General features: G+C 38.2%; 1 protein-coding gene and 1 long non-coding RNA gene across 2 annotated transcripts; one reads left to right on the forward strand and one right to left on the reverse strand.

Annotated features, from left to right (window-relative positions):
- Positions 1-3257: 3257 nt before the first annotated feature.
- On the reverse strand, positions 3258-5552 carry LOC104221539 (uncharacterized). Its single transcript, XM_009772605.2, has 3 exons — positions 5333-5552; positions 3708-3824; positions 3258-3632 (listed from the first exon to the last, which is right to left on the reverse strand). The coding sequence occupies exons 1-3, from the start codon at positions 5369-5371 to the stop codon at positions 3384-3386; spliced, it is 405 nt and encodes a 134-aa protein (XP_009770907.1). The 5' UTR covers positions 5372-5552; the 3' UTR covers positions 3258-3383.
- Positions 5553-6660: 1108 nt separating this feature from the next.
- On the forward strand, positions 6661-8031 carry LOC138872168 (uncharacterized). Its single transcript, XR_011400619.1, has 2 exons — positions 6661-7045; positions 7788-8031. It is a non-coding gene; the product is annotated as an uncharacterized lncRNA (long non-coding RNA).
- The last annotated feature ends 16720 nt before the right edge of the window (positions 8032-24751 follow it).

The following is a 24751-nucleotide window of genomic DNA, read 5'->3' on the forward strand; positions in this document are numbered from 1 at the left end:
TTAAGCCTGGGTGTGCATTTCATGTGACCCGAATCCAAATCCCAAAACATCAAATAAAACGTGTTCCGGATTGTGGGTGCATTTCATGTAACGCAGTCCAAAGACGTGTTTTAAGCGATGTTCATATTTCTTTTAAAAACAATAATAATAAAGCGGTTAAAAGATAAAATTTGCACATAAGTTCATATTTGTATAAAATCAGACAATCAAGCCGAATATAACAGTTGAGCGACCGTGCTAGAACCACGGAACTCGGGAATGCCTAACACCTTCTCCCGGGTTAACAGAATTCCTTATCCGAATTTCTGGTACGCAGACTGTAATATGGAGTCATTCTTTTCCTCGATTCGGGATTAAAATTGGTGACTTGGGACACCCTAAATCTCCCAAGTGGCGACTCTGAAATAAATAAACCAATCCCGTCTCGATTGTCCTTTAATTGGAAAAACTCCCTTGCACCCTCGCGGGTGCGGAAAAAGGAGGTGTGACACCACTCATCAATTAACTGGCTGGGTAAAGGACAAGATGTAAAATTGAGATACAAGAGAAAAGTGACATGGTGGGATTTTTGTCGAATTGCAGTTAAACTAGTGAAAGGAGATCCAAAGGTTGGAAAAATAATGCAGTCCTTGTGTCAACATTTAAGAATCCTAGACATTTTAGGTAGATATACACTAGTGATGCTACCATAGAGGCAGCTCATTAGTAAGACGGGAAGGAAATGCAGGCAAGAAGACAGAACTTCACCAGCTCAACCGTGTAGATGTGAAGTGAAAGGCTCGGAGAACAAAATTACATGTAAATATGATCTTAGTAATGACAGAATCATAATCAGCATAGAAAATCTTCACACTGCTAGTGCTAGTCCAAATGATGTAAAACAATATTTAAGATCAGGCTGGACTAGATCAAGAAACATTCCAGAGGTGGGTTTAGGCTTTGTCTTGCCTTCAGAACTGTTTTTAAAACTTTAGAAAAGGGGGCACTAAATCTCAACTTTCACTGAAGTGCCTATAAGATTTTAAGAACCTTGTGAAGTAATTTCATAAAAGAGAATACTAAAACAAATGCCCACACAGTTTAAACAGAGTTCTTACTATCATCAATCTTACATACAACAGGATAAAGCACTTAGTATTATAAAAGCCAGACTGTCTAACACATTGATGACCAAAAGGCTATTGCAAAGCCATATATGTTGGCGACACAGGATACTGTTGCTCTGCATCTCATGTCATGAACTGTACCTAACACTGTATTCACCGTCGCCAGCTGCTGCTCTAAACTCAAAACCAACCCCAAAGTTCTCACCTATTCCATCTATAGTAACGCTTAGAGTTTTCTTTGATTGAAGCTAACTTTAACAATAATATAAGCTAATTTGATTAACAATACAAAAAGTTCTTCCAAAATCAGTCCTTCCACCTTCCTAATGTTGATAGTAAAAGGATCCACATCAAAGCCCAGCCTGATTCACTATATTCGCTAGCAAGACAGGGTTAGGGATGAAGGACAGGATTCCAGATGAGGATAATATTAAAATCTGAAGATCGCCAAGAACAATTCAGTATGCAATATTACATAAAATGCTAAACTAGAATAGACAGAAATCAGTATACATCTGATCCTAGAACACTGCTGGTCATGATGGCGAGAAGTAGCCAGTACAAAACTTGACCTCACTATTTGCCCATTGCTGTTAACAAGTATATTAACGCTCTCCACAACATCCAAAAATACCTGAAAGAACAAAAAAATTCCATATAAGCCACTAAAAGAAACTGCTATTGGATAAAACATGTAAAACTTACTTCATTCTTCTTGTATTGTATCCCTTCACTACGCCAGGACACAGCATTTGTAACTGCCATTGGAGGCCTTTGTGTAACCTCCATTCTATATGCATCAGTTTTTATAAACTCACTGAGAATTTTTGTGTAACCTTCAAAGTAATGCTTAAAGACCTGCCAGCAACCAAATAAAAGGAAATGAATAATTCTCCACAGCTACTCAACAGATAAACACATCTCAAACCAACATACTAAAATAGTAAAAAATTAGTCTCACCTGGTGATGTGAACTGTGAATGTATTGATATTCCATAGATAATATATAATTGGCCATGACATGATTATTATCATTAACAATAAATTGAGACAATTACAATTAGGATTGTTGAACAATTCGGTTAAATTGACTTGCAACAATAGATCCAAAACCAGAAGGTAAAAAAAAATGCCATTTAGAAATTGTCATTTCCATTCGATCTAGACCTACTATTGTTAATTATTATTCACTTAATTGCATTGGGACCATTTAGCTAGTCAGATTTTTGTTTGTGTATATATATTATATATTAAATCCTCTCATTGTGTATTAACTTTTTTATATTTTGACTGCACTTAATAAAAATCCTAGCTCCATTACTGTTTAAGTGCATTTTATAATCTCTCCTTGTAACTACCAGAAATTCGCTATTTTCCAACTACCAAAATAGTCGGAAAGTAGTCGGAAAAGTACCTATTCCGACTACTTTCCGACTGATGTAGAGTAGTCGGAAAAAGATTGGTCGGAAAATATATTCCGACTACTGTAGTAACTTCCGACTACAGTAGTCGGATTTTCCACCAAAAATTAGAAAATGCAGCTATTTTCCGACTAAAGTAGTCAGAAAATAAGAAAAAACTATTATTTATTTTAAAAAATATTTTCGACTACTGTAGTGGAGATATTATACAAATAATAATTATTTATTAGTTATTTTATTATATTTTCCGACTACAGTAGTCGGAATCTGTATTATTCTGGCCTCATTTTCCGACTATTGTAGTCGGAAAATCATTATGCTGGGCACACTTTTCGACTACAATAGTCGAAAAACTGGATCGAAATTTGACAGAATACTGTCATTTTATTAGCACATCACCTGTCAAATGCAAAATATTATAAACAACCAATTCAACAAGCCAATTCCAACTAAACAACCAACTCAACAAATCAATTTTAACTACACAACCAATTCCAACTAAACGATCTAATAATCAAACCAACCAATTCCAACATCAACAAACAAACATTCAAATCCCATAATATCAAAGCAAAACATTACTTAACGTCTAAATATTCAATATCAAGTCTGAGTAGCTAATATATATCGACACTAATATAATAAAGTTTAAACATATATATACAACATCATTCAAATTTACCATAAAGTCTAAATATAAAATTTAAACATCCAAGAAAAGTAATCAACCTTAAATCACTACTACACATCAGAATCAGTCTCTTCATCATCATAAAAGTGGGGCATGTGTTCTTTCATGTATTTATCCATTCTAGCAATGTGAGCTTCGACCGTCTCACATCGTTTCGACAACAACTCAATATTCTTTTGCATTGCTCCCATTTCTTCCTGATTTTGCGTAGTAGGAACATCCGAAACTAATGGCGATGAACGAAAAGAGGAAGACCGTTGTACTCCAAGCCCGTAAACTCTTCCTTTGGATACACCGCCTGCTACATCCGTCCATATTGAAGTCATAACATCGGGGTGACGGTTGGATTCGGGTACCATCGTCAGAAGTAGGCTGCATCTGACACCATTCATCCAAGCTTCTATGATATCCATCCTGAAATAAAAGTAATAAAGATTGTATAAATAAATCAATTTCAAAGTGAAAATAGTCTTAAAGTTATGATCTTACATATTGTTCCGATGCACGTGTCTCAACCCATCCTTCTCTTGAACCGTCTTTCTTCTTTTTCTTGTGTGTCTCCGCAAAGACCTCAACATCAGACACCGGTCCCCCTTTTAACTTTTCCTGCAATAAAAAATGTAAATTTTCTAGTGATGTCCAAATAAATACCACATCAGTAGATACCTTATAACTTCAGGAGCATTTCTTAATTTATTTGACAATTTGAAGTTGTAAAACTTACACATATATTGCTCAAATTTTCAACTAGAACTAAAATTCCAAAATTCTCGAAGAAGTACAAATACTTCTTAGCACCAAGGCAAGACTGTTCCACTCTTTTATTATTAGTAAAAGATAGGTAAGTTGCACAGGAAAGAGTAGAATATGAAGAATGTCTCAGAATGTGGCACTACATATTCTAGCTGCTGGAAACAGGCACCACTGAACCAATGCTACTCTATTTCTCGATTTCAATTAGTAATCCTAATATGTTATCAAAATCCTGACCTCTCACAATCACATTTTTCTTAAATGTTACCAAATTCTTCGACTAACTATAATTGGGCAAGAATGTGATTGTGAGAGGTTTGCCTCACCTCAATCTCGCACGATTAGGATGAGTTTTATTATACATCCATCTACGATGTTCAAATCATCTACATCAAGAGAAAAAATTATTGAGATATTCTTCTAAAGGTTCCTACTTTGAATAATTGTAATACCTTCAACATTTTAACTATGAATGACTCTATAAATATAAAATTTCACAACAAAAATTAGATTGATTACATTCAAAAATATATCTACTAGTTTATATCGGAATCAAAATTCAACAAGAGAAGTCTCACATGTCCAATTGACTAGTTAAATTTGCAACAACAATAATATTCGGGAAAAGTGCACTTAGTACTATGCTAAATACTGTAATGATTACATAGTATTATTTCATTATTTCATTCAAACTTAAAGTGAAATGAATAACATGTAAATAAAAATTAATAGTTAACTCCTAGCATCAAAGTGAAACCATAATTTCAAATTTACACAAATGAAACCCAACCATTTAATTATTGGCAAACAAGGTAACATGAAGAATGAGGCAAGTCCTATGACTTATATAAAGATATATTTTTTCATAAACATATATTTTTTTTAAGGCGAAATACATAGATTACCCCCCAAATTATGGACCAAATCTCTGTTACACACTTTTTGCAAACGAAAATAACTTTACACACTCAATCTTTACAGACTGTTCCTAATACACGCCACTTTTTTCTTGACCAGTTTTTCAAAACATGTATAATGTCACGCTCCAATGAGATAGTGACACGTGGCATTAACATATTAAAAAAAGAAAAAACTTTAAATTATAATTAAACTCATCTTCTTCATCAAATATACCACCATGGCTGCCATCTCTTCGACTCCCATTCAGATTTCTCTACATCTGCTAGTTCTATTTTCCCCTCATTTTCTCCATTATCTTTCTTACCTTCTTCTTCTTCTTCGTTATTTTCTTTTCGAGCAGGTGATTCCCAAAATTGATTATCAAGATCCGCCATTTTTATAGGATTAGATCAACATCTCATTATAAGCAAACCATTTTTACGCGGAATGAAAATGCTTACTCTGGCTTTCTCCTCTTCCGCTACTTTTAATTCCTTCATTTCAACAGTATTCTCAATATCTCAAAAACAAATCTCAAAATAATTTGGACAAACCCAGAAAATCCCTCTCCACCTTTAAACTTCCAAAGACCATCAAGCTTCATTATTCATTAATAAACTCTTCTTAATTTTTAGGGAGGAGTTTCAGGAAAACAAACAGGGATCTAGGGACGATGGAAAAAAAAAGGAGGTCTTCTGATTGTTGAGAAAGAACAAAACAAAGTAAAAGAAACGAAATAAAAGAAAGAAAAGAAAAAGAAAAATCATTTTAAACCGTTGGATAAATTTTATTTGATTTGAATCGTTCAAATAAAGAGTCAGATAAGTTTTTTTGTTTCTTCACGCGCCTCATTTTTGTTGGTAAACCACGCACTGGCCATGTAGGCATAGTAGTGTATATTAGGTACAGTCTGTCAAGGTTGAGTGTGTAAAATTATTTTCGTTTGCAAATAGTGTGTAAAGAGGGATTTGGTCCATAGTTCGGGAGGTAACCTATGTATTTCGCCTTTTTAAAAAAAAAGATATATAGATATACCTGTCGCAACAAGGAGAAACTAAAAAATAAAAGTCGAAATGGATGATGAACCGGTAGTGCCAACCTTCCTTTAGTTATCAACCTTTGTACTCTTTAGGCTTCTACAAAATCAAGATGACTTGTGTGAGTGAACGTAGATATGGGATGAGAACATAAGATCTTGTTTTTTTCTATCTAAGTATTACTAGGAATAAATAAGATCAAACAGAAAAAGGAGCCTTTACGTGAACTATATTTGAACACATAACTTTTGCACTATTTTAACACCTCCTAAAGTTATTAGTGTTTTGTTATTTTAATTATTTTTCTCAATTTTTGTGACTTTAATTACATATTTCCTATCATAAAATACTAAAAAAAATAGTTCTTTCTTCATTTTAAGAATTAACTAGTTGTTCAGTTGGTGAATTAATCTAGTTAATTGATCATTAGAATAAGTTATTTAAATTTATTTGTGTAAAATTAGTTTAATAAGTAGGATTAAGGAAGAAATTTGGCCAAATTTGAAAGAAAAAGTGTCCAAGAGTGCAAGATAAAGGGCTGCCATTGAAAGAGTCTGAAACTACGTAGTTTTGCCTCAAAACTACGTCGTTTCACTAAATGAAACAATATCAAATCATACCCATCCATTCCATCTTGATCCAATGGATCTCATTCAAACTTGGCTTAGGTATTTAAAGTCTCAAAAATCTGAAAATTGTCTTCATTTTTACCCATAATTCTTTTCTCCTTCTTCTTTCTTCTCTCTCTCTTCACTCTCTCTTCGCCGCCCCAGCTCTGACCACCGCCACCGGCCGAAAATCGTCGCCGTCGGTGGACCACCTCCAAATTCACACCATGTAATCTCCACAACTTCCTCTTTGCCATATCTCCAAACCAAATCCTTCAAAAATCCCTCAAACTCCTTGAATCTTAGATATAGGAAACTTTCCCGTCACTTTTTTGCCCAAATTATTGAAGCTCCAACCACTACCACCCCACAATACCTACATCAATGGATAGAGCTCCTCAAGACCTAGCTATTGATGCCAATTTCACCCTGAAAATCCGGCGACCAAAATCCAGCCAAATTCCGGCGACCTCTCCGAACACCCTCTTTTGGCATACCACCATTTTTCAGCCACTTGAATTATAAAATGGTAAAATTCTATTCTTTTTCATGGCTGATTTTTTTATTTTTATTTTTAATTTTCAGATTTTATTTTTGTCTATTATTAATTATTTTAGCATTAGTTTTTGAAGTTTGAAATGTTAAATATTCTATTTTTGCACTTTTTGAAGTAGTAAAATAGTTTTGTATTGATAAAAGTGAGGTAATGAAAAATATTTAAGAGTATATGGTACTTGTTTGGTTGTTTGTTTACTGCTTCAAAACTCTTTGAGTACAACACTCAAAAGTCAAATTGTTTGGTAAGAAAATGTAGACCTTTGGACATTATTTGAATAAAGTCTATCTTTGAATAGTGGAGAGCAGATTTTGTTTGAAATACTTGACAAGATTTGAACTAGAAAGTCTTGCTTTTTGAATTTAAGAGCAGATTTTGTAGAAAAATCTGTCAAAAAGTTTGATTTTTAATTTTTTGAAATAGCTGGTTGTTTTGATATATAGAGGGAACTCCATCACGCTTCCAGGGAGATTTTTTTATAATTGCTTTGTCACAAAAACAAAAAAAATTCAGCAGTTGAACACATAAAAAGTAAGCTGAAATGGTGAGCTTTGGGAGTGAATCTTAGAGTGCAAACTTTTTAAAAAGTATAAGTCCTCTTTAGAGTTCGTTTCTGGGTTCCCTCTCTAAGTTTTTGGGTTGTTTTAACACGGATTTGCTGCTGGTTTTGCTGCTGCTTTAGTTGCTGAATTACTGTTTATTCTTTTGCTACCAGGTAATCCTTTAAGACTCGTAATGTACGTATTTTCAGCAATGGGAACAACTTGAGCATGCTGCACCATTTAAATGTGTTTGATGTGATGAATAGTTTGACAACAAAAGAGCCTGTATGTTATTGTTATGTATCAAGCATGTGATAATGTGAATATAGTCCTTCATAATACTTGAATATTGAGTTGTAAGTTTTTGAATGTGATATGTAAGTCGTTTATGGATTTTTTAAGCATGTTTTCAAGCTATTATATCCGAGTAACAATGCTAAGTATGTCATGAATGACTTTAGGTGTATAACACATAGCATGAGTTCGTTTTAGTTGCTGAAATTTCACTGCCAACATATGCTTCTAGGAATGCTGTGATAATATCTTTGTGAATCTGGCCATTTTGCCGGATTTGCAAAAACGGCTATTTTTGTAAAGTGGGCATTTATACAATTGTGACTATGTAGTTAATGGTCATGAACTCAAACTAAGTAAAGAGCTAAGATTGTATCAACTTTGGGCCTTATTGAATCAAAGATAAAAGTTGGCTCATTTACCTTTAAACAACAAAATTACCCCTTTTCTTCTATATAGCATTGGGCCAATTGAAATTCATTTCTTGACCCATTTTAATAATAAATTCCAGCAGCCCAAAAGCTCCATACAAGCTGGCCCATTCTTTTTTTAAACAAGAAGTTGGCTCATTTTTTTTAAAATAGATAAAGTTGGTCCAACATTTATTTGCATAATTTTTCCCAACTATAAAGCTCGAAAAATAATAATAATATCTGATGTTTCTACTATTTTAATTAACTAATTTTCCTTTAAACATTAGACAAATAGTAGGTGCGCTTTAACTTCACGGACTCACTTGTGTAGCGTGACACTTAACTTTTAATAAGTTAATTCATCAATTTCATGTCATATTCAATAGTTTTAATTAATTTATAAATCTTTTGTCATAATTACGGATTCGCTTGCGTAGCGTGGCAGTGACATTTAATAAATTTTCTGGAAAAAAAAAGAGGGTTAATGTTTCCTTCCAACACAATTGCAGCAATTTTTCAAAAGTAAATAACGTGCTAACAATCGTCTGTCATGACTGCGGATTCGCTTGCGTAGCGCCGTTATGACTAAATAGTAAATTTCGTCGATCACACATTCGCTTGCGTAGTGTGATTATGACATCTTATTATTCAAAAATATTCTTTAATTTTTTCTAATAATAGAGAGATAAAAGAGGATAAGTAAAACATGAAAATAATATAAATCACAGTTTGTCCAAAATTAATTCAAGCCAAGTTTAAGTCAATAAAGCTACCGTGCTAGAACCACGAGACTGGGGAATGTCTTATACCTTCTCCCCGGTCAACAGAATTCCTTACCCGAACTTTGTTTTCGCGGACCGATTAAAATAGAGTCAAACCTTCCTTTGACTAGGGATCCAAATAAATGGTGACTTGGAACACCGAAAAAATCAATTTTAAGTGGCGATTCTGAACAATAAAATAATCCCTATTCAAATTTTGTCACTTTAATTGGAAAAACTCTTTGGCTCATACACATATTATTATTATTTTGAGGGGTAGAAAAGGAGGCCTGACACTATATATAACATAAAAAAAACTAATTAGTAGTGACAAACTCATATCATGCCGGTATTTTGCAAATACGGATAAAAAGTATAACCCAATGACCTCGTACACAAGAGGTGCAAGGTCCTACTCTCACAGGGGTTCTTAAGCATTAATGTCATTTGTTGTTGCTTATTCCCAATCCAAGTAAAAGTATGAGATCTCCAATCCAAGCTTATACTTCTGGAATTATAAAGTTTGTCAATGTATTCGATCATTGAAAGAGAAGCATCAATGTATCACTTTGGAGAATATTTAGTGGTTATATTTAGTAAACCACTTCTCATTCTCCCCTCCTTACTAGCCTTTCAATTTTTTTTTAAAAAAAAACACAAAATGGAGTCTGTGGGAGCTTTCTTTGATGAAGAATGTCAATCTTTGAGCAGAATGTTCTTTCCAAAAAAATTTAGATTTCTTGTTTCAATTGCAATGTGATCATCCATCAGGCTTAAGCTGGCATGGTCAAGAAGCTAACAAGAATGTGACTGACAATACTAATATTGAAGGGAGTTTTTACTCTTCTCCTTCTCATACTTTTAACAGTAACATAGAGTATTTTTGTCAAGAAAATAGCAATGACAGCAGAGGAAGTGATGGTATGTTATGGGACACGTGTCTCTTATCCAAGTCACACCAACTAATATTGAAATTCTAAATGCACGTCTATTCGGGATACGACATGGTCAGGGACTCAATTTGTCCCATACCACACATTTTTATACAAAATTATATCTCCAATTTAAGTTCATTTGACAGCCATGTATAAATTTAAAGAGATCTGAAGTTAATGCTCAATTGGCAAACAGGTCAGGAGAAGGCAGGAAAGAGAGAGACCTGAAGACAATCCGGTTAAGACCATAACATGTGGCAGTTGAAATAAAAGACTATGTTACTGTGATGACTCAAAAGGCCATCATTTGTTTAAAACGAAACTTCGTGTTTTGAAACCTTGAAAACGAATAACTTCATTTAGAGTCACCTCGATTTGCATGTGCAGTCCGGACGCGTAGCCGGAAAGCTTAAATATGATAATCTGTGAAAAACGATGAGTTTTGATTATAGAATGAGTTAATTTGACTTCGGTCAACGTTTTGGGAAAACGGACCCGGACCCGTGACTTGACAGTCCCGGAGGGTCCGTAGGAAAATATGGGACTTGGGCGTATGTCCGGAATCGAATTCCGAAGTCCCGAGCCCGAGAAATGAATTTTCAAAGAAAAATTATTTTCTGAAATTGCTTAAAGAAATTTGAAATGAAATTTGATTAGAACATGATGGTATAGGGCCCGTATTTTGCTTTCGGCACCCGGTATAGGTCTTATATATGATTTAAGACATTTCTGTGGAATTTGGTGAAAAACGGAGGTCATATGACGTGATTCGGACTTAAATTACAAAATTTATATTTAAAGAAGTTTTGAGAAAATTTCATTGATCTCGAGATTTAATTTGATGTTCATGATGTTATTTTGATGATTTGATTACACGAATGAGTCCGTGGGATGTTTTTGAGTTAGTATGCACACTTGGTTTGGAGTCCCGAGGGCTCGGGTGAGTTTCGAGATGTTTTAGACTTAAAACCAAAAGTTGCAGGTCTCTGGAGCCAGGCTTCGCGGTCTACTGTGGAAGCTTCACGGCCGCGATAGAGGCGCGGCGACCGCGGTGGGATTTGTGCGGTCCGCGGTGAGCAGGGCCAAGCCTTCGCGGCCGCGCTCGATTTCTTGCGGTCCGCGGTGGGCTCCTTTGCGGCCGCAGTCCATTTCGTGCAGTCCGCACTGGGCACTGTTCCGCAGTATCCCAGGAAGACCTGTGCGGCTGCAATCCATTTTGTACGGTACGCACAGGGGGTCTTAGAGGGGTATAAATAGACGGGATTTTCAACCATTTTTCATTTTTCAAAACCCCAAAAACACAAGAGGCGATTTTTCAAACAACCTTTCTTCTCCAAATCAATTGTAAGTCATTTTTAACTAGTTTTCTTCAATCATTAACATCTTTTAACATGATTTCAACTTTAAATCAATGATTTTCATGGGGGAAATTGGGTAGAACCTAGGGTTTTCAAAAATTGGGGATTTGGACCTCGATTTGAGGTCCGATTTCAAAGCAAATTACACATTTGAGCTCGTAGGGGAATGGGTAATCGGGTTTTGGTTCGAACCTCAGGTTTTGACCACGTAGGCCCGGGGGAAATTTTGACTTTTTGGATAAAACTTTGGAAAACTCATTTTTCATGCATTCAAATTGACTCATTTAGCGTTTATTGATGTAATTAAGTAACTTGTGGCTAGATACGAGCAAATTGGCGGAGGAATCGAGAAGTAAAGCTATACTTGAAGCTTGAGTTTTGTTCGAGGCATCGAGGTAAGTGTTTGGTCTAACATTAGCTTGAGGATTAGGAGTTGTGTCCTATTTGCTATTTGCTTCATGTCGAGTACGACATATAGGCATGGTGACGAGTATCTATACATTGGTGTCAAATATGACCGTGAGTCTTATCTTGTGATTTTCATGATCTCGTTGTATTATTCATGCCTTGGTGAAGATTTCTATTTAATGTGTAAAGTTGTGGAAAACATTGTGACCTATGAACATTGAGGAGCGTTGGCTCCAATTGTATAACGAATTGTGAAAGTATAAGTGAGAATCGAAACCTTAGAGCATTGGCTCGAGTTGTGCAGTGAATTGTGAAGCAAAAGTGAGAAGGAGAAGAGATCATTATGTTGCCCCCTTTTCGGGCTATTGTTGAGTTGAGGTTCCCTTGCATTGTGTTCTTAATTGATATTACGTATGCTTAGGTTGATGATTCTTCGTGTTAGGTGTTGTAACAAGTTTGGTTATAACTAGGTAGTTAGGTGTTGTAACAAGTTTAGTTATAGCTGAGGTAGTTAGATGTTGAAACTAGTTGAGTTATAGTTGAGATAGTTAGATGTTGGAACAAGTTTGGTTATGGTTTTTTCTCCCTTGCCGGGACGTATATACTTGTACTGTGGAGTTCCCTTGCCGGGATAGTTTAGTCTATTGTTGATCCCTTGCTGGGATGGTTAATTATGATTATTGTGGACTGTATATTTGGAACGGGTTGCGCGCCGCAACATTTTTAGATATTATATTGAATCGGGTTGCACGCCACAATATATATTATATTGGATTGGGTTGCACGCCGTAACGGATATTATATTGGATCGGGTTGCACGCCGCAACAGCTATATATGTGGATCGGGTTGCACGCTGCAACAGATATTATATTGGATCGGGTTGCACGCCTCAACAATGTTAAATGATAAGGGATCAGGTTGCGCGCCGCAACAGTATTGTTATTGTATTGATTGTAGACATCGAGTGTTCTTTTATACTTTATTAAGTTTCTGATAGAATTGATATGTGTTTCCGAAGCATGTTTCCCCCTCCCTTTAAAACTGTTATTACCTATTTATATTTCTGCTGTATACTATATAACTGCACAGGTTTATCTTGAGTCTAGTCCTAGCCTCGTCACTACCTCGCCAGGGTTAGGTCAGGCACGTACCAACACATGGGTCGGTTGTGTTGATACTACACTCTGCACTCTGTGCAGATACCGGAGTAGCCTTTGGTCAGCAGCAGTAGCTCGGGAGCCAGCCTTCAGTCCACTGAGACACCGAGGTAGCCTTGCAGGCGTCCGCAGGCCCGACATCTCCTCTATCTTATTTTATATTATGTTATCTCATGTATTCGAGACAAACAGTGTTATATTTCCTTCAAACGGTTGTATTTAGTACTCTTAGTAGTCCATGGATGTTGTGACACCATGTTCTAGTTAGAGGCACGTGATGGTGTTTGAGACATTTTCATTTTCTATTTATTTAAAACTTCTGCTAAATTTCATATTCCGCTGTTATTTAACTGTTTATTCCATTGTTAATACAATTGGTAAGAAGTTTTAAAATAAAGGAGTTAATGATTTCTAAGTTCATGGCTTGCCTAGCTTCTACGCGTAGGCGCCATCACAACTCCCGAGGGTGGGAAATTCGGGTTGTGACAAGTTGGTATCAGAGCTCTAGGTTACATAGGTCTCACAATTCACGGACAAGCTCAGTAAAGTCTGAGGGATCGGTACAGAGACGTCTGTATTTATCCCCCAGAGGCTACAGAGTTAGGAAAATTTCACATTTTTCTTTCTCGTCGTGCGGTTTTGTTTCTCAATGCTAATTGAACTTCTACTCTGTTCTTTCGTAGATGGCAAGAACACGCGCTTCCTCATCTACCGCTCAGCAGCCCGAGCCCCCAGCAGTAGCTCCCACGAGGGGCAGAGGGCGAGGCTGAGGCCGTGCTAGAGGCCGAGGTAGGGGTAGAGCTCAGCCCCGAGCAGCAGCCCCAGTAGCGGAGCCTCAGGTTAACTTTGATGATGAGGTTCCGGCCCCAGCAGCTCCGGTGGGCTCAGCTCAAGTCCCAGAGGGGTTTATTGCTACCCTAGTCCTTCATGATGCTCTTGTCCGATTAGTGGGCCTCATGGAGAGTGTCACCCGAGCGAGCTTGCTTCCTGTAGCACCAACCATCTCTCATGCTGGAGGAGGGTCCTAGACTCCTGCTACTCGCACTTCGGAGCAGGTAGCTCCTCAGATTCAGACTCTAGCGGTTCAGCCAGTTGGAGTAGTTCAGCCGGGTGTGGTAGCCCAGACCTGTGATGGAGCGGCTATGTCTGCCAATGCTTTGTGGAGGCTGGATAGGTTCACCAAGCTCTTCACTTCCACTTTCAGCGGTGCATCTACTAAGGATCCTCAAGATTATCTAGATAGCTGCCACGAGGTTCTCAGGAACATGGGTATTGTCGAGACCAATGGGGTCAATTTTGCTACATTTCGCTTGTCGGGATCCCCCAAGACTTGGTGGAGGGATTATTGCTTAACTAGACTAGCAGGATCGCCAGCCTTTACTTGGGAGCAGTTCATGCAGCTATTTCTGGAGAAGTTTCTCCCCATTACTCAACGAGAGGCTTATCGGAGGCAGTTTGAGCGCCTCTAGCAGGGTTCTATGATAGTTACCCAGTATGAGACCAAGTTTATCGACTTAGCTCGCCATGCTCTTGTCATACTTCCTACCGAGAGAGAGAGGGTAAGAAGGTTTATTGATGGTCTTATTCAGTCGATTCGCCTTCAGATGGCAAGGGAGGCTGGGAGTGAGATCACTTTTCAGGAGGCGGCCAATGTGGCCCGTAGAGTGGAGATGGTCCTGTCGCAGGGAGGTGGTCACTGTAAGCACGTGATTTTTGCCCAATATGAGAATTACTCCCAAAAAATCCAAAAATAAAATGATTTTTCTTTGGTGTGCAATTTTGTGATATTTTGTGATTTTGAATAATTATTTGTATTTGTCTGTGCGTGTTTATTTGATAAATTAGTAAAAAATACAAAAATATGTCGCATTTTGCATGTAGGATTTAATTCTATAGTTGTTAGTAATTAAATTTGTTTTACAAAAATTAAAAATTACAAAAGTAGGCATCGTTTGCATTTTTAGCATTTAATGTCCAAATATACAATTTTATGCTTAATTATTACTTAATTGTGCGTTAATTGTTATTGGGAGTTAATTTGCGCTTTTATAACTTAATTTAGTTCTTAATAATAGTTTAAGTATTTTTATAATTTAGTTTTAGAAAAATAAAAGAAGAAAAGAGAGCGAAAATATAAAGAAAGTCGGAATTGGGCCTCTTCTTCAATTTCAAGCCACAGGCCCAAAAAAATGGCCCAATCTTCCCTACGACCCAGTCCATTTCGAACTGGGTCGACCCAGTCCATAACCCAAAAGACCCAATACCCCTATCTTGCATTTCAAAGACACAAAAAAAAAAAAAAAGGAAGAAAAAAACCCTAAAAATGACCTAAGTCATCCGCCCCCCCCCAAACCTTTGCTCTTTCTTCTCCATCTCCATCTTACACAGCCATGGCTGCCCTAAAACCTCACCTCCCATGGCTGCGCTTACCTTCTTCTTCGTCCACTCAGAACAACCAACGTCACCACCATCCACGTCGACCTCCCCGTTGCATCGCCAGAAAACCCTCAATCAAAGAAGAAAAAATATCAAACCCACCGTTGCCCACTTCATCCCCGTCGTCACTGAGCTTCGCCATCAACATCCATGGCTGACCTGCACCAGCATCACGTCCAAACCACCACCAAACACCACTGTTACACCCAGTCGCTTGGCCCGTCGACCCTACTGTTCCGTCGCCTCCTTCCACTGTTACACCCAGTCGCTTCCATGGCCAAGCTCATCGTCGACCAGCTGCTCAGGTTGCTGCGTCCTTCTCCTTCGATGTCCTTAAGCCGAACAAGTCGACGCCATTGTCTCTCGCTGCTGCCCTTGTTTCTGAAACACCATGGATTCCATGGATGCGGCTCGTCGCTGCTTACTCCGTCGCTAGCCAAACACACGAGCAACTGCTTCAGTCTCCGAACTACTGCTGCTCGCGTTTCTGGTTTGAATTCGCTGGCCATGGCAGCATCGTCATTAGCTGTTTCTTCTCCTTCGTCATCCCGTTTGCTACTGCTTCATCGTCCAGATTTTGCTACTGTCCCGTTTCTTCAGTTACTTCTTAATCGCGTTCGTCATCGTTGGTTCGAGCTTTGGTCGTGGCTCGTCAAGTTCGTTGTTGGTTTAGTCGTTTGTTCGTCGTTCATCTCCGGTTAGTAGATTTTTGAATTTTATTTTGTCCGCATTTCGTTTTGATATTTTCGAATCTAAAATCGGCAAAGGTTTATTTTGTTTATCGTTTGAATTAATTTTTAGTTCTTGTTCATGTGTTATTTGTTAAATTAATTTTCATATTTTAAAATGGAAGTTTAATTAGTTGTTTTCATATTCATGTCATGTTTTGTATTATTGTTTAAGTGAATATTTGTTAGTTTGATGTTTGTTAGATTCAAATTGAAATTTAATCAACTATTTCTTCAATTTGTTTCATGTGTTTATGTATAGTTAGAAATTGTTAATATTGTTAAGTTCAAGTTTAAGTTCATAATTGTTTCTTCGTCGATCTTGTTATTTGTTTAAAGAATTTAGTTGTATTAAAGGAATATATTGTTTTAATCGTTTAATCCGTCATGTTTGTTGTCTTAAAATAGATTCATTCATGTTCATACTTTGTTTGGATGATCTTGAATCCGAATTTTGTATAGTTTGATTTCTTGTTTACCATTTATGATTATTGCTTGAATTGTTCTCATAATCTTGTTTTAAGTTTAATATAAGAATTGTTTGTTGTAATGTTGTTAGAGTTGATTTTAAGTTCAATATGATTGAATTTAGAAATCTTCATACTTTGATTGTTGTTGTTGTTGAATCCGAAAATAGGATTGTTTGTTGCTAAAATATTGTTCAATCAAATTTTAGTTGTTCTTTGTTGTTCAATTCGTGTTCATGTGATTTGTTGTTGAAATGTTGTTAAAATCGTGTTCATGTGATATTGTTGTTATGATGTTCATCCATGTTCATATTGTTGTTTGAACATTGTTAGAAATTGATCATATTGTCTATATTTTGGTTAAGTTTGATTAATTGATGTGTTATAGCTGATGGGTAGTTTGGTAAATTTGTAGTACGTTCAGGGGTAGTTTGGTAATTTCAGTAAGGTCGGAAGGGGTAGTTTAGGAATTGTACATTTTGAAATTGTTTATTTGAAGCATGGGGGACAAAATGAAATGGGGTGGGTTGTGATATGATTATTTAATATAAAGGGGGGACAAGATTTAAATTAAAGGGGAATCTTGTATTATTTTAAATAAAGCATGGGGGACAAAATATAATGGGGTGGTGTGATATATTTAGGACAAGAATACAGATAGAGAGAAAAAAACGGACAGAGAATAGAAGAGAGAAAAATTCCGAAAAATATTTAAGCTTTCAAAATAAAAATAAAAGCTAAAAAAATCTACTGCTTTCTTTCTTTGTTTGAAATTAGTATTAATGGTTGTTGTTACATTTAAAGCTTAAAGCTTTTGTTTTTGGGATTACTACTCCACCGGTCTGTTACTGGGTTGTTACTGTTGCTGGGCAGTTGTTGCTATTGCACTGTTATTACTGTTGCTGATTTTCATCTTCATTTTCTTTTGCTTCCAATATCAGGTACATATCTTTTAAACTCATGTTGTGAAGAGCTTCAACATGGCAAGTAAATGAAGTTTGGAATTATAAGGATGTCTTCTACTCATTTAAATTTTATTAGTTTAAATTTCAGTTTTGTTTTAGTTGGTTAATATAGTATTAAATCAATTAGTAGATTAGTTCTCTTTCTTAATAACTAATGGCTTAGTTATTTTAGGAACGCGATCAACTCATTTCTTTTAATATATGAAATAATGTCAATGATTTTTTTACAAAATATAGAGTTAAGTGTTTGCAAATAGTCGCATAGGCAGAAAATAAGAATTGGTTTATTTATCTCAAACTCAATCTTTGTAAACAAATTAACCAAACAATTATAACTTTGGACTAAAAACAAGTATATGAGAAGGATATGGGATTTACAAGCACGAATTGCAATATTTTATGTCAAGGATATGTAGAAATAGAATTCGCATTAAATGTAACAATAAAAATTCTTCAGAAACTATTAATTTGTTTATCAAATTAATTCTTTTTCCAGTTTTATATGCGATTCAATTTTTGGATATGTTAATGTTGTATCCACGATAAAAATGGTAGTATTTTTAGTTACATGTTGTTTGTTTCTTTTTCATATCATTAATTCTTTAAAATTTGAATAGTTTTGAGGTATATAATTCATACGCGTAAAATAAGACTTGTAGCAACGCCTAATAAATTTTGAATTCTTTGTCAAGAAATTTGGTGGCATCCCAATCGGTAATTCTCCACGATTCTTACATTTAAAAATAGATAGATGCAATAAACATTTATGGAAAATCTATACTACTATTAAGAATCTTTTGCGTGATTAGGGATGCGTTCGCGTAACCTGATTATATTTCTAAAAGCAATTCGGATTATGCGTTCGCGCAACTTCGAACGAACATTTAATAAAAAGGGGGCTCTTCGGAGAATATCAATATTAATTTCATATAACTCGAGATGTGCGGTTCAATATTTAATTATACAAGAGCGACGAACGTTCTTAATTTTATTTTTAGCACAATTTCGAACTTAAGTCTTTTTTTTTATAATAAAAAAATTTCGAAAAAAAAATAAATAATAATTATTATATTGTGTATACGTACGCGTGACACGATTTTCACGTTAAAAAATATTAATATATAAAACGAATACACGTACGCGTGATTCGATTCGAAGAAGGGTCTTTAATTATAAACAATTTAAATAGAAGCGGTAACAATAAAATCATGCAATAAAAATGTATTTAATAAATCAAAATAATCAAGCCAAATATAACAGTTGAGCGACCGTGCTAGAACCACGGAACTCGGGAATGCCTAACACCTTCTCCCGGGTTAACAGAATTCCTTATCCGGATTTCTGGTTCGCAGAATAATAAACAGAGTCATATTCTCCTCGATTCAGGGATTAAAATTGGTGACTTGGGACGCCTTAAAATTCCCAGGTGGCGACTCTGAAACAAACAAACAAATCCCGTTTCGACTGTCCTTTAATTGGAGAAAACTCCCTACGCCCCTCACGGGGGCGGAAAAAGGAGGTGCGACAGTCACGGGTCGGATAAGAGGCCCCGTCATTCAGGTAGATTCAGTGGTGCCTCGTTTGGAGGCAGAGATTCACATGGTAGAGGCCATCCTCCTAGGACCTTTCAGTCAGCTCTTCAGGTCTCTCATGACGCTTCAGGTATCCGTGGTCCGCAGATGCGGTATTCCAATCAGCAGTCTTACAGTGCACCACCAGCTCCTATCAGTGCATCGCAGCTCCATAGTTTTCGGGGTGGTCATACGGGTCGCTAGGGTCAGTCTCAATTTCCTCAGCCACAGCACTCAGGTGGATGTTTTGAGTGTGGTGAGTATGGTCATATCAAGAGAACTTGTCTGAGGTTGGTGGGACTCAGTCACAGCAGCAGGGTTCCCGTGCTATGGTCCAGGCACTAGGTGTTCCCCAGACTGCCCAGCCAGCTAGGGGTGGGGGTAGAGGTGCTAGAGGTGGAGGTAGAGGATTTAGAGGTGGAGCTCAGGCCGCCAGAGGTGGAGGCCAGCCAGCTGCAGACAGTCCCAGAGATGGAGCCTATGGTGGTGGGGCCCAGCCTCAATGTTACGCTCTTCCAGCTAGGCCCGAGGCTGAGGCTTCAGATGAAGTTATCACATGTACTATTCTGGTTTGTGATAGAGATACTTCAGTATTATTTGATCCAGAGTCCACCTACTCGTATGTGTCATCTTACTTTGCACTGTATCTGGTTATGCCTAGTGATTCATTGAGTGTTCCCGTTTATGTGTCTACACCGGTGGGTGATTCTATTATAGTTGATCAAGTCCATCATTCTTGTATTGTAGTGATTGGGGGTCTTGAGACTCGTGTAGATTTGTTGCGTTTAGACATGGTCGATTTCGATGTTATATTGGGGATGGACTGGTTATCCCCTTACCACACTATCTTGGACTGTCATGCCAAGACTGTGACCTTAGCTTTACCAGGTATGCCTCGTTTAGAGTGGAGATGGACTCCTGGTTATTCTACCCGTAGTGTTATCTCTTATGTGAAGGCTCAGCGTATGGTCGAGAAGGGGTGTTTGGCCTATTTGGAATATGTTCATGATTCTAGTGTCGAGGTTCCCTCTATCGATTCTGTGCCCATTGTTCGAAAGTTTCCTGATGTTTTCCCTTCAGACCTGCCGGGTATGCCACCTGACATGGATATTGACTTTTGCATTGATTTGGCTCCGGGCACTCAGGCCATTTCTATCCCGTCGTATCGTATGGCCCCGCCTGAGCTAAAAGAGTTGAAGGAGCAGTTGCAAGACTTGCTTGAGAAGGGTTTCATTAGGTCGAGTATTTCGCCTTGGGGTGCGCCGGTGTTGTTTGTTAAGAAGAAGGACACAACGATGAGAATGTGTATTGATTACCGGCGGTTGAACAAGGTTACAATCAAGAATAAGTACCCATTGTCAAGGATTGATGATTTGTTTGATCAGCTTCAGGGTGCCAAGGTGTTTTCAAAAATTGATTTGAGATCTGGCTACCATCAGTTGAGGATTAGGGCATCCGATGTCCCTAAGACAACATTTCGCACTCGGTACGGGCATTATGAGTTATTGGTTATGTCGTTCGGGTTGACAAATGCCCCAACAACTTTCATGGATTTTATGAACCGGGTGTTCAGACCTTATTTGGATTCGTTCGTGATAGTCTTCATTGATGATATTTTGATATATTCCCGCAGCCGGGAGGAGCACGAGCAGCATCTCAGAGTGGTTCTTCAGACTTTGAGGGATAGTCAGTTGTATGCTAAATTTTCGAAGTGTGAGTTCTGGTTGAGTTCAGTTGCATTCCTGGGTCATGTTGTGTCAGTAGAGGGTATTCGGGTTGATCCGAAAAAGATTGAGGCAATCAAGAACTAGCCCAGACCAGTATCAGCTACAGAAATTCGGAGTTTCTTGGGATTGGCAGGCTACTATCGTCGGTTCGTGGAGGGGTTTTCATCTATCGCAACCCCGATGACCAGGTTGACCCAAAAGGATGCCCAGTTCAGATGGTCAGACGAGTGTGAGGCGAACTTTCAAAAGCTCAAGACAGCTCTGACTACGACACCAGTATTGGTTTTGCCCACAGGTTCAAGGCCTTATATAGTTTATTGTGATGCTTCTCGTATTGGGCTTGGTGCAGTGTTGATGCAGGATGGCAATGTCATTGCCTATGCTTCGCGGCAGTTGAAGATTCATGAGAAGAACTATCCCGTTCATGATTTAGAGTTGGCAGCCATAGTTCACGCATTGAAGATTTGAAGGCATTATCTGTATGGCCTGGCATGTGAGGTGTTCACGGATCACAAGAGTCTTCAGTATTTATTCAAGCAAAAGGAGTTGAATTTGAGGCAGAGGAGGTGGTTGGAGTTGTTGAAGGATTATGATATCACTATCTTATATCACCCGGGAAAGGCCAATGTGGTGACCGATGCCTTGAGTAGGAAGTCAGCCGGTATGGGCAGCCTTGCTTATATTCCGGTTGATGAGAGGCCGCTTGCTTTGGATGTTCAGGCCTTGGCCAATCGGTTCGTGAGATTGGATATTTCTGAGCCTAGTCGGGTATTAGCTTGAACGGTCGCTCGTTCTTCTTTATTGGAGAGTATCCGTGATCGGTAGTATGACGATCCCCATTTATGCGTCCTTAGAGACACGGTACAGCGCGGAAGTGCCAAGCAGGTTACCCTAGATGATGATGGGGTTTTGAGATTGCAGGGTCAAGTGTGTGTGCCAAATGTGGATGGGCTTCGGAAGTTGATTTTAGAGGAGGCCCATAGCTCCCAGTACTCTATTCATTCGGGAGCCGCGAAGATGTATCAGGATATGCGGCAATATTATTGGTGGCGGAGAATGAAGAAGGATATCATTGCATATGTAGCTCGGTGTTTGAATAGTCAGCATGTTAAGTATGAGCATCAGAGGCCTAATGGTTTATTTCAGAGGATTGAGCTTCCCGAGTGGAAGTGGGAGCGGATCACTATGGATTTCGTTGTTGGACTCCCGCAGACTCAGAGGAAGTTCGATGCCGTATGGGTCATTGTTGATAGGCTTACCAAGTTAGCGCATTTGATTCCTATGGCAGTCTTATATTCATCCGAGAGGTTAGCCGAGATCTATATCCGGGAGATTGTTCGTCTTCATGGTGTGTCTGTATCTATCATTTTGGACCGAGGTACGTAGTTTACCTCATGTTTCTGGAGAGCAGTTCAGCGAGAGTTGGGCACCCAAGTTGAGTTGAGTACAACATTTCATCCTCAGATGGACGGGCAGTTTGAGCGGACTATTCAGATTTTGGAGGATATGCTCCTAGCTTGTGTTATCGATTTTGGAGGTTCGTGGGATTAGTTCTTGCCATTAACAGAGTTTGCCTACAACAATAGCTACTAGTCGAGTATCCAGATAGCTCCTTATGAGGCCTTATATGGTAGGCAATGTCGATCTTCGGTTGGATGGTTTGAGCAGGGGGAGGCTCGGTTGTTGGGTACGGATTTGGTTCAGGAGGCCTTGAATAAGGTCAAGATTATTCAGGATAGGCTTCATACAGCTCAGTCCAGGCAACAGAGTTATGCAGACCGCATGGTTCGAGATGTGGCTTTTATGGTCGATGAGCAAGTATTGCTCTGAGTGTCGCCTATGAAGGGCGTGATGAGATTTGGGAAGAAGAGCAAGCTTAGCCCTAGGTTCATTGGTCCGTTTGAGATTCTTGATCGAGTGGGAGAGGTGGCTTATAGACTTACATTGCCATCGAGTTTATCAGCCGTACATCCAGTATATCATGTGTCCATGCTTCGAAAATATCACGGCGATCCATCTCACGTGTTAGATTTCAGCACTGTCCAGTTGGACAAGGACTTGTCTTATGAGGAGGAGCCTGTAGTTATTCTAGACCGGCAGGTTCGTTAGTTGAGGTCGAAGGGTTTTCCTTCTGCTCGTGTTTAGTGGAGAGGTCAGCCTCCTGAGGCATCGACCTGGGAGTCCGAGTCCGATATGCGGAGCCGTTATCCCCATCTTTTCCCCGACTCAGGTACTTCCTTCTTCTGTCCGTTTGAGGATGAACAGTTGTTTTAGAGGTGGAGAATGTGATGACCCAAAAGGTCATCACTTGTTTTAAAATGAAACTCCATGTTTTGAGGCTTGAAAACCTCATTTAGAGTCACCTCGATTTGCATGCGCAGCCCGGGCGCATAGCCGGAAAGCTTAAATATAATAATTTGTGAAAAACGATGAGTTTTGATTATAGAATGAACTAATTTGACTTCGGTCAATATTTTTGGAACAACGGATCCGGACCTGTGATTTGACGGTCCCGGAGGGTCCGTAGAAAAATATGGGACTTGGGCGTATGCCCGGAATCGAATTCCGAAGTCCCGAGCTCGAGAAATGAATTTCAAAGAAAAATTGTTTTCTGAAATTGCTTAAAGAAATTTGAAATGAAATTTGATTAGAACATGATGGTATCGGGCCCGTATTTTGGTTCCGTGACTCGAACCCAAGACCTAACGGTCGTAGGTGGAGGTGCTTTTACCAACTTAGCAAGCCTCACTTATCCGTGATTCGGACTTAAATTGCAAAATTTATGTTTAAAGAAGTTTTGAGAAAATTTCATTGATCTCGAGATTTAATTTGATGTTCATGATGTTATTTTGATGATTTGATTACACGAATAAGTCTGTGGGATATTTTTGAGTTAGTATGCACACTTGGTTCGGAGTCCCGAGGGCTCGGGTGAGTTTCGGGTAGGTTCGGGATGTTTTAGACTTAAAACCAAAAGTTGCAGGTCTCTGGAGCAAGGCTTCGCGATCCGCGGTGAGCAGGGCCAAGCCTTCGCGGCCGCACTCGATTTCTTGCGGTCCGCGGTGGACTCCTGTGCGACCGCAGTCCATTTCGTGCGGTCCGCACTGGGCACTAGACCATAGTACCTCAGGAAGACCTGTGCGGTCGCAGTCCATTTTGTGCGGTCCGCACAGGGGGTCTGAGAGGGGTATAAATAGATGGGATTATTTTTCATTTTTCATTTTTCAAAACCCCAAAAACATAAGAAGCAATTATTCAAACAACCTTTCTTCTACAAATCAATTGTAAAATGTTTTTAACTAGTTTTTTTCAATCATTAACATCTTTTAACATGATTTCAACTTCAAATCAATGATTTTCATGGGAGAAATCGGGTGATTTGGGTAGAACCTAGATTTTTCAAAAATTGGGGATTTGGACCTCGATTTGAGGTCTGATTTCAAAACAAATTACATATTTGAGCTCGTAGGGGAATGGGTAATCGGGTTTTGGTTCGAACCTAGGGTTTTGACCACGTGGGCCCGGGGGCGATTTTGACTTTTTGGGTAAAACTTTGGAAAACTCATTTTTCATGCATTCAAATTGATTTATTTAGTATTTATTGATGTAATTAAGTAACTTGTGGCTAGATACGAGCAAATTGGCGGAGGAATCGAGGGGTAAAGCTATACTTGAAGCTTGAGTTGTGTTTGAGGCATCGAGGTATGTGTTTGGTCTAAGCTTAGCTTGAGGGATTAGGAGTTGTGTCCTATTTTCTATTTGATTCATGTCGAGTACGACGTATAGGCATGGTAACGAGTATCTATATGATGGTGTCAAGCATGACTGTGAGTCTTATCTTGTGATTTTCATGACCTCGTTGTATTATTCATGCCTTAGTGAAGATTTTTATTTACTGTGTAAAGTTGTGAAAAGA

Source organism: Nicotiana sylvestris, chromosome 6, assembly GCF_000393655.2.
Source record: "Nicotiana sylvestris chromosome 6, ASM39365v2, whole genome shotgun sequence".
Taxonomy (NCBI): Eukaryota; Viridiplantae; Streptophyta; class Magnoliopsida; order Solanales; family Solanaceae; genus Nicotiana; species Nicotiana sylvestris.

What these genes read in the sequence shown, in the direction of transcription:
- LOC104221539 (XM_009772605.2), bottom strand. Translation starts at nt 5,371, where the DNA reads ATGAAGGAATTAAAAGTAGCGGAAGAGGAGAAAGCCAGA. An exon ending in CGGAAGAGGAGAAAGCCAGA is followed by an intron (nt 3,825 to 5,332) that starts GTAAGCATTTTC and finishes TTTTTATTGCAG; the next exon opens with GAAAAGTTAAAAGGGGGACC. An exon ending in CACGTGCATCGGAACAATAT is followed by an intron (nt 3,633 to 3,707) that starts GTAAGATCATAA and finishes CTTTTATTTCAG; the next exon opens with GATGGATATCATAGAAGCTT.